This window comes from Geotrypetes seraphini, chromosome 1 (genome assembly GCF_902459505.1).
Source record: "Geotrypetes seraphini chromosome 1, aGeoSer1.1, whole genome shotgun sequence".
In the NCBI taxonomy this organism is placed as follows: Eukaryota; Metazoa; Chordata; class Amphibia; order Gymnophiona; family Dermophiidae; genus Geotrypetes; species Geotrypetes seraphini.
The window spans coordinates 390253893-390264181 of record NC_047084.1 but is presented as its reverse complement, the minus strand read 5'-3'; the positions used below and the strand labels follow the sequence as shown (position 1 = coordinate 390264181).

Sequence of the window (10289 nt, the reverse complement as noted above, 5' to 3'; positions counted from 1 at the left end):
CCTTTCTGTTGCATTTAACTTGCACTTGAGACCAAAAGAATATTTCTTCAAACTGAAAGGAGGTGGATGATTACTGGTGTTTTCTTATCCTTTTTTTAATTTTCTTACTAAAGACTAATTTGACGTGCAGGAAATAACTTGGATTTTTTTTTTTTTTTTTTTTTAGAAGCTGCTTTAAGAGTTCTATTAAAACAGCAAAAGTAAACCTCCTTGTGTGCTAAATATTAAGCATAATACCTCCTGTTTGACACACATCAGGTTCTTATCATACACTAATGCGATTGATTCTTTGAAAGTTCAGGAAAGAATGCACAAATGACAACATATTGTCCTCAATATAGTATATACCTAGTAAGTTCCTATGTAACCTGTCCACTTCTCTGAAGAACCTCATGCCGAATGCTAGATAGTTCCCAACCTGAGCATCTGCAAAGCATGCATGCAGCTAAAAAGCCGGAGTCTGAAACATGGATGAATGCTATAGTACCTGCTCGGGTTTGATGGGTTCAGTAGTTGTGAAGATGTCTGAGTAATGCTGCCTCTCGAAGACTCGATCCAATACTTCCAACTGCTGCTGAGTGAAAAGGTCTCCCCGCATCTGTTTCCTGAGGAAATCTCTGCTGGGGAGTGAATGCCCATTTGATACTGGAGATTCCTGAATACCTTTCCAAGAAGACAAGACAAAAGAATTATCATTCAAATAGCTACAGTAGGACAGCAATACCACCTAATTTCTCTGACTTCAGCTCTGCAGATTAGATAGGTTGCTCAGTGGAATGAAATCGTTTTGTATTAGAATAAAAGTCTGAGGGGAAGACTCTTAGGTCTGTTCGCTTGGCTTGGCTCACTCAGAATGGAACCTGTTAAGCTCTGTGAAACAGGCTATGATTCGCCCCATTTTGAAAAAGACAACTTTGTCATTTTCAGAACTGTTCTGATCCAGACTCATTTCTAACATCCCCTTTGCTCCAAGATCTTTCAAATAGCTCAAATAATATAGGTCCTCTCCAATTAAGATTTAATACAGAGAATGCTTTGATTGCTCTAAGTAATTCATGATTTTCAAAACGAAATAGACAAGGGAAATTTTACTATCAACCGCAGCATTCTATTTGCTCATTTCTTGTTCAAGGAAGGGGTTGAGTGGGAAAACCCATATTCTCCCGGATTCTATAAAGGTTGCCCAACTTGCATGTCAAGATTTACCAGAGAACAGAGATGATTTGCCTCAATAAGGAGAACAAACCAGAAAGAAAGGCAAGCATGATGTCCAAACCAACAACTCTAATTTTATTGTGTGAAAACACGTCCAAACAAAGATCCTAGTTTTGGTATATGAAAATGCCTTCCTCGGAGGACACTAAAAATAAGAAACATTAAAAACATAAATAAGGGAAAGGGATTGGGACTTGTATACCGCCTTTTTGTAGTTTTACAGCCACACTCAGTGATTTTTATACAGGTACTTCAAGCATTTTCCCTATCTGTCCTGATGGGCTCACAATATATTGAATGCACCAGGGGCAATGGAGGATTAAACAACTTGCCCAGGGTCACAGGGAGCAGTGCCCAGATTTGAACTCACAACCTCAGAGTCCTGAGGCTGTAGCTCTAACCACAATGCCACACTCTCCTCCACAAAATTAAAATATAACAATTATATGTGAACATAATAAATATGAATAAAATTTGAAAGGAACATATGTCAATGTGCACAGAAACAGTCACTAATAATAGCTAAGCCAAATACATAATCCAAAACGGAACAAAGTACATAATCCAAAAATTAACACATACAATTATTTTTTTTCACGGATGGTAAATGAATAATGAAATCAGACATAATTTAAAAGGATATTATAGAAATGCAAAGCAAATATATAAGATATATAAAATCAAACATAACTTGAACAAGTGAGCTTATAAAAAGGAATAATCATTCGTGACACCATAGCAAGAGTGTGCCACAAATTGAAACTAAAAAATGAAAAGTTAAGATGAAATACATTCCTATAATGTTTATGGTTTATGGTCATATATCGAAACATAATGCACATAAAGTAAATTAGCTGTCCAAATAAAAAAAATTGTTTGTCCCCCCCCTCCTTTTACAAAACAGTAGTGTAGGTTATAGTGCTGGCTGAGGTGGTAATAGCTCCAACGCTTATAGGAATTCTATGACCATCGGAACTGTTATCGCTGTGGCCGGCGCTAAAAACCATACTGCTGTTTTGTAAAAGGGGTGCATGTTCAATTTTGGATTATGTATTTCGTTTAGCTATTATTAGTGACTGTTTCTGTGCATATGTTTCCTTCAAATTTTAGGGAGGGATAGAAACAGAAGACAAAACATCCTCCTCACAAAATGAGCACACAAAAGCACGGTGCAGGAGATGACAACCAATGGAATCGAATAGGAACACTTTATTCGATATCACAATGTGACTCGACACGAGTTGTGTTTCAGCCAGAGGAGTCCAAAGCTTGCGAATGTTCCACGATGTTCCAAGTTGTTTTGGTTCTAATTTACTTTAGAGACTAAATACCATTCGATTGTGACTGAAACAGGTCTAGATAAAGCACTTCCAACACTCCCTCTTGCCATTTCAATGAACTAAGGGCTCCTTTTATTGAGGTGCGCTAGCGTTTTTAGCACAAGCAGGACTTTAGCGAGCGCTAAACCCGTGCTATGCTTCTAGAACTAACGCCAGTTCAATGCTGGCATTAAGGTCTAGCGCGTGCAGCAATTTAGCGCGCACTATTCCACGCGTTAAGGCCTTTCTGGAAACGTCAATCGCTCCTCCTAAACTTACTTGCTCCACTTCATCACTGACGCTGAAACCGTGGATTGAAGACAAAGCTTTATTTTATTTTTCTTTCCAGCTTATGATTTATCTTTAATCTTATCTATTGTTTTGCCTTTTGTCTTTGTTTTGTTCTATTTCTATCATTTAAATTTCTCCAGAATTCTACTGTTCAACGGCTCCCCCTTCTGCTTCTATTCCTTTCTCTCCTCTCTTCTACCTTCCAAAGTATTTAGATCAATGCTGTCTTGTTAAAATGTTTATTTTATTTTTATTTTTCCTCTAACTCTACTTTTCATTTCTCTATTACCCTCCAGGTACTTTAGTTAGATTGTGAGCCTTGGGGACAGTAAGGGAATTTTCCAAGTACCTTTCTTATTTCTAATCTTAATGTATATTTTCTTTAAACCACTTAGAACCTAACGGATGTAGCGGTATATAAGAAATAAATTACATTACATTACATTAACACACCTTTGTAAAAGGAGCCCTAAGTGAAAACATCCCAATTCTGTGTTTTTGAAAATTGGATTTTAGATGTTTTGGCAAGAAAAACATCCATCTGGCACTTTCTGATTCTTGATTTTATTGTTGTAAACTGCTCATTGTTGTAAACTCTTGGCATTCCCTATGATGCAATATATCAAATAAAATAAAAACTTGAAACTTTGTGTCACTTTTGGGACTGTTTTCTCTTTTGAAACTGAGCACCGTAGTAATATAGTAAATGTCAGCGGATAAAGACTGCACAGTCCATCCAGTCTGCCCAACAAAGTGCCAGAGTTGAATTTGGAACTCTGCACAGGTTCCACTTCCTCATGATTAAATACTTAATCTATGTCCCTCCCTGCCAATTTTGAGCACAGTATAGAAATCTGCTCAGCACTGGTCCTACTTCCACACCATTTGAGTTGTCATTGAAGCCCACTCATGCCTTCATCGTGATCTTTTTGATCATATATGGGCCCAGGCCAAAGAAGTCTGCCCGACACTGGTCTTACATTCAAACTTCTGAAGCTATTGTCAAAACTCATTCCAGTTATGAGGTCATTTAGATTTTCTTTAATTGGATTCCATCCTTTTACTATACAGTGCTCCCCCGGTCATTCGTGGTCAGCAATTCGCGGTCCCGGTCATTCGCGATATTTTCCGACAGCGAATGACCGGGCAGGAGAGGGCAGTCAGAGCACCGGCGAATGAAGGAAATCACTTGCAGTATGCTCCAACCGCCTCTTCCTGCACTAAAGTTGGGCCTTTGACACGCAGCTCCTGATTGGTGAGGCCCGACTTTAGTACAGGAAGAGGTGGTCGGAGCATACCGCGAGTGATTTCCTTCACTCGCTGGCGCTCCGGCTGCTCTCTCCTGTCTCTCCGGCTGCCCTCTCCTGTCTCCCCCGCTAAAAACCGTATTCGCAGTTTTTCAACATTCGCGGGGGTTCCTGGAACGGAACCCCCAGGAATATTGGGGGAGTACTGTATATGTGGAGAGGCATTTTTGATACGACATCTAAGTCTGAGTTTGGACATTTTGGGAAAGACTTCCAGAAATCCAGTAGCAAAAATGTCCATTCTCAAAACAGCAAGACATCTATCTTTTTTTTTTTTTAATGACTTATGTAGACATTTTGATTCTTAGTACGTCTAACTTTTTTGGGCCATTCTGAAATTTAAAGAAGTCAACATAAAAAAACCCACACAAAAACAAGCTTTTCAGAAGTTCAAGCAGCCAGCATTCTTAGCAAACTAGCCACAAAGACATCTGAGCAGAGCAGAGGGTCACTCTAAGGTGTACTGCAGTGAATATCACATTTAAATGTTCCAGGTACACGTCATTATAACCTGCTTACATTCTATGGTGAGCCCTCCAAAATCCTTATACCTTCAAGCAGTGGCATAGTAAGAGTGACAGGCTGCAGGTAGGGCGGTCAGCCCCAGGTATCATCTTGGTGAAGGCGCCGGCATCCCTCCTCCTCTTCGCCCCCCACTCCTTCCCACTCCTCCTCCTGTCATGACTGTGCCTTTACTCCCCCCCATTGTACCTCTATTGCTTCGCTGGTGTGAGCAGCAACTCCAACCTACTGCCGACATCAGTGTCAACTCTCCTTTTGATGTCACTTCTGGGTCACTTCTGTCACATCTAGGAAGTGACATCAGAGGGAGAACCAATGCCGACCCGGGCAGCGAGTTGGAGATGATGTTCATGCTGAGGAAGTTAAAAGAGGTATGGGGTAGGTAAGGGGTGGGCACACATGGCATGGAGGGGATGCGGAAGGACCTGGGCAGAGAAGAGGGTGGTGGAGGGGCACCACTGCCCCAGGTGCCTCTCACTCTTGCTACGCCACTACCTTCAGGTGACATCTTTTTGTAGGCACAGTAGGTTTTTGGTGGGTTTTGGAGGGCTCATTATACAATATAAGCAGGTTATAGTGACGTGTACCTGGGACTTTTAAATATGACATTCACTGTAGTACCCTAGAGTGTCCCTCTACTCTGCTCTGCTGGGCTCAGCTGTCTGTGTGGCCATATGAAGCTGTAAGAGGGGGTGCTGAATAGTTATCAGCCCAACCAAGAAGAGAATGATGCGGGTATGGTTCAATCAATGATCTGAAACAATGTCAAAATCATAGAATTTTGTTTCTGCATATTGACACTTAATGAAATAACACTCTTTTCAGCTAAAGTGGCAAAATAATGCTCAGAATTTAGGAAGTTGGTTGATTGGGCTGAGAACTTTTCAGCACCCCATTGTAATACAGGCTAGAATATACTGGGGGGGGGGGGTTCACATCTTTGGGTGGTGGGAGGGGGTCATTGACCATTGGAAGAATAAGGGAGGGTCATGCCTTAATCTTTCCAGTGGTCATCTGGTCAGTTTGGGCAACTTTTTGACCCTTATTCATTTTTAAAACAGGTCTAGCTCCAAACATCTAAATGATACCCTGGATGTTTTGTTAAAAGTTTGATTATCCCTGCTGAATGTCCAAGTCCTAAGATCAAAACACATCTCTAACCTGCCCCCTTAAGATTTGATGAAACAACCAGAAAGACGTCTGGAAAGTCAGTTTTGAAAACGCCAACTTGAACATTTTGACTAGTAAAATATCCAAATGCCAGTTTATGATGTCTTGTTGTGCCCCATAGTGTTCCTCTGTGTTTATCCTATGAATTCTTGGATTCTGTCACCATTTTTGTCCTCACAGTTTCTAGCAGGAGGGCATTCCAGATATCCATCACCCTTTCTGTGAAAAAGTTTTTCCTAACATTTTTCTTAAATCTGCCACCCTACATCCTCAACTCATGATCTCTAGTCTACTGATTCCCCATCAATGAGAAATATTAGCTTGCATATTAATACCTTTCAAGTATTTAAACATCTGTATCATATCCTCCTATCCTTCCTTTCCTCTAGGATATACATGTTGAAGTCTTCAAGTCTCTTTTAATATGTCTTTTAGCCCAAATCTCATATCGTTTTGTCACCTCCTCTGAACTGCCTCAAGTCTTTTGATGTAAATAGCAAGATATGGCCTCCAAAATTGAACATAATACTCCAAATTACTTGTACAAAGGCATTAACACCTCCTTTCTTCTACTGGATGAGGCTCTTTCTATGCAGCCTAGCATTCTTCTGACCAAAGTCACTGGTTTGTTACATTATTCACTGCCTTAAAATCCTCTGACACTATCACCCTAAGGTCCCTCTCCTGGTCTGTACTTATCAGCCTCTCACCCCCAAGTAAATACAACTCTTTTCAGTTTCTATATCCCATGTGCATTAAATAACTGCCAAATATTAAACCATTCTTCTAATCTTTTAGATCACTTCTCATACTGTCCACTCCCTCCAGGGTGTCCACTCTGTTGTAAATCTTTGTGTCAGCCACAAAAATATAAGCTTTCCCTTCTAACCCTTCAACAATGTCACTCACAAATACGCTGAATAGAATTGGCCCCAATGCTGATCCTTGGGGCACTCCACTACTCATCTTTCTTCACTCTGAATTAATTCTATGCCCTACTATCCTCTGACATTTGTTAATCAACCAGTTTCTAATCCAGTTCATCAGGTTGGATTTTAACTTCATCCTGTTCAATATGTTCACAAACCTCCTATGAGGAACCATGTCAAAGACTTTGCTGAAGTACCAAAAGACCACAGCTAGTGCATGCCCTCAATCCAGTTCTCTGGTCACTCATTCAAAGAAATCAATCAGATTTGTTTGACACAATTTTCCTTTGCCTTGGATCTTATAAGTTATTAGATTCTAGGTATTATACTACCCTTTCCTTCAGCAATGCCTCCATAACTTTTCCTACCACCGAAGACAGGCTTACTGGTCTGTAGTTTCTCACTGCTCTGTCAACATTTTTGTGGAGATGGACCACATCTGCTCTTCTACTATCCCATGGAGCCTACCAGAACCTTTATGAGCTCTTTCAATGTCCTTAGATGTATCTCATCTGTCCCCATAGCTTTGTCTACTTTCAGTTTTTCTAGTTCATGAACACTTTGAACTTATTCTATAAATGGGCATCCTGATTGTAGATGGAGGTAGGTATCCTACCAATGTCTGGCAGCCAATTGGGACACACATTTTTAGAAAAAACCTCCCCGAGGCAGGACGCCTACACGGTAGGCATTTGTCAAGGGTCTAGGAAGACAGGTAGGGACACCTAAGCTCACCCAAGGCTGGGCATTGGTGTGGCTTCACCCCAAAGTGGCCTTGGGTGAGTTTAAGCGGCCTACGAATCTCCCTAGAGCCATGGCAGATGCCTGAAATGTATATTAGCAAAATACTGACCTGAACGAGGAGAATCTACGGGATCCACATCAACATGGATTTACTAAGGGGAGATCCTGCCAATCCAACCTGATCAGCTTCTTTGAATGGGTGATGAAGAAGCTGGATGTTGGGGAGTCCCTGGACATCGTATACCTGGACTTCAGTAAAGCATTTGATAGCGTACCACACCGCAGGTTGCTGAGCAAGATGAATTCTATAGGATTGGGCGACACATTGACGAAATGGGTTGGGAACTGGCTTGGAGGTAGGCTTCAAAGGGTAGTGGTGAATGGCACCCCCTCTGAAATGATGGAGGTAATCAGTGGAGTGCCGCAGGGCTCGGTCCTGGGCCCGATCCTATTCAACATCTTTATAAGAGACTTGGCAGAAGGGCTGCGAGGTAAAATAACATTATTCGCCGATGACGCCAAACTAAGCAATGTAGTGGGCAAAAGCACAACAGACATAAATTCAGTGTCCGACAACATGATGCACGACCTACTCCTACTGGAGCGCTGGTCTAGGTCCTGGCAACTCAGCTTCAATGCCAAAAAATGCAAAGTCATGCACCTGGGCAGTCAAAATCCATGCAAGACTTACACCCTTAATGGCAAGATCCTAACAAGAACTGAAGCAGAACAAGACATAAGGGAAATCGTCAGTGAGAACATGAAGACTGCCAATCAAGTGGAGCAAGCTTCATCCAAGGCAAGGCAAATCATAGGTTGCATACGCAGGAGTTTCGTCAGCTGTAAGCCTGAAGTCATTATGCCATTGTATAGATCCATGGTGAGGCCCCACCTGGAATACTGTGTGCAATTCTGGAGGCCGCATTACCGTAAGGATGTGCTGAGACTGGAATCAGTCCAGAGAATGGCCACCCGGATGGTCTCGGGACTCAAGGATCTCCCGTACGAGGAACGGCTGGATAAGTTGCAGCTGTACTCACTCGAGGAACGCAGAGAGAGAGGTGACATGATCGAGACATTCAAGTATCTCATGGGCCGCATCGAGGTGGAAGAAGATATCTTCTTTTTCAAGGGTCCCGAAGCAACAAGGGGGCATCCGTGGAAAATCAGGGGCGGGAAACAGCACGGGGACACCAGGAAATTCTTTTTCACTGAAAGGGTGGTTGATCGCTAGAATAGTCTTCCACTTCAGGTTATTGAGGCCAGCAGCGTGCCTGATTTTAAGGCCAAATGGGATAGGCATGTGGGATCTATTCACAGAGAAAGGTAGGGGAGGGTCATTGGGGTGGGCAGACTGGATGGGCCATGGCCCTTCTCTGCCGTCTATTTCTATGTTTCTATGTTTATATTTCAAAAGTTAAAAGTAGACGCGGCTGGCTGAACTGATCATGGCAAGGGAATCCCCAATCAGCTGAGCCAGCAAGATTCTCTGAAGCCACGGCTTCAGAGAGTCCTGCCAGCTCAGCTGATCGGGGAAAATACCCCTGCCACAATCAGCTAAGCCAGCTGTGGCAGAGGCCCCCCTAACATGCACCCCCCACCTCCATCCTGCCACTGCCCCCCTGAAACTCCAACACCCCAACCACCGACACCCCCAAGCCTCAATACCTCACCCCTATGGGAGGGGCCTTGGGCATCTGAGTCAATCAGGGCCTTAGGCTTCTCCCCAGTGCATCCCTCCAGCCGGCCTTGAGGAGTTTCCTTAAATTTTTTTATCCTGCTTGTTTTTGTGAATGTGAGAGTGATTTGCCTCAAAAGAAGGGGGGGAATGATTTCTTTTTCCTTTTCTAGCAATTTTTCCCTGATGCAGCCTGAATGCAAAATGTGGCCATGTCAGGTTTAGTTTATCTAATAAATTGGTGTTTTCTTGATATCATTGGTCTGTTCTGTGTTTCTGCAGATCTCACCTCTTTGTGTTCTCCTCCAGTTAACATGCTTGTCCATGGCCAACCAGGCATATTCAGTAACACTTAACTCAATAGTGCCACTGAAAATGCCCAGGTAATGCCTAAGCTAAAACTGGCCACTTTCTGTGCATTCCAGGGACGGAGTCAACACTTAGCTGGTTAAGTACCAATTTTGTACCCTTAACTGGCTAACACAGTGGCATAAAACACGGTCCTAATTTTGTGTGGTTGATTGTAAAATGCTGACAATATTACTAAACCAGCTATATTTTAGCTATATACCCAGACCATGCCTCATTTTGGACATGTATATTCTAGCTTTAATTTTTAGCATCTCCAGTCATAGAACATGGGCTTGTCATGCCACTGGGGCTTGCGTGCATCTGAGAAGCTGAAAGCTATGAGGTTTTACTCCCAGCAGGGCCTCCCAAGGTGGACAGGTTGCGCACTCAGTAAACGTATGGTCTTAGATCTATCACTCATTGTAAATTCTCTTGGGTCATTTATGTTATTTGTTGCCCATGTCATCTTATCTATGTGAGGCGCACTCAAAGGGCCATTCGAACTCAGCTGATTGAACACAGGAGCAAGATTAACACCCAGTTCTCCTATGGTTCCCCACCGTGTGCAGTACCACCATGCATTTACAGATTTGTGTTGGAGCATTATTGAACAGGTTCCTGAGAATTTTGATGGTGATAAATTGATTTTTCTACAGCGGAAGGAACAATACTTGATTTTTGAGCTCCAATCTATGCATCCATTGGGGCTCAATGATTTCATTGAGTGGCATTGTGCTATTTAATTAGTATTTAATTTTTTTTT

General features: G+C 42.3%; 1 protein-coding gene across 1 annotated transcript in view; it reads right to left on the bottom strand.

Moving 5' to 3' along the window:
• Nucleotides 1-362: 362 nt before the first annotated feature.
• The window catches only part of PAX5 (paired box 5), a 378332-nt gene continuing 368405 nt past the window's right edge, over nt 363-10289 (bottom strand). The window contains exon 6 of the mRNA XM_033917202.1: nt 363-663. Coding sequence (XP_033773093.1) covers nt 479-663 — 185 coding nt within the window. The 3' untranslated portion in view covers nt 363-478. The remainder of the gene's footprint in view (nt 664-10289) is intronic.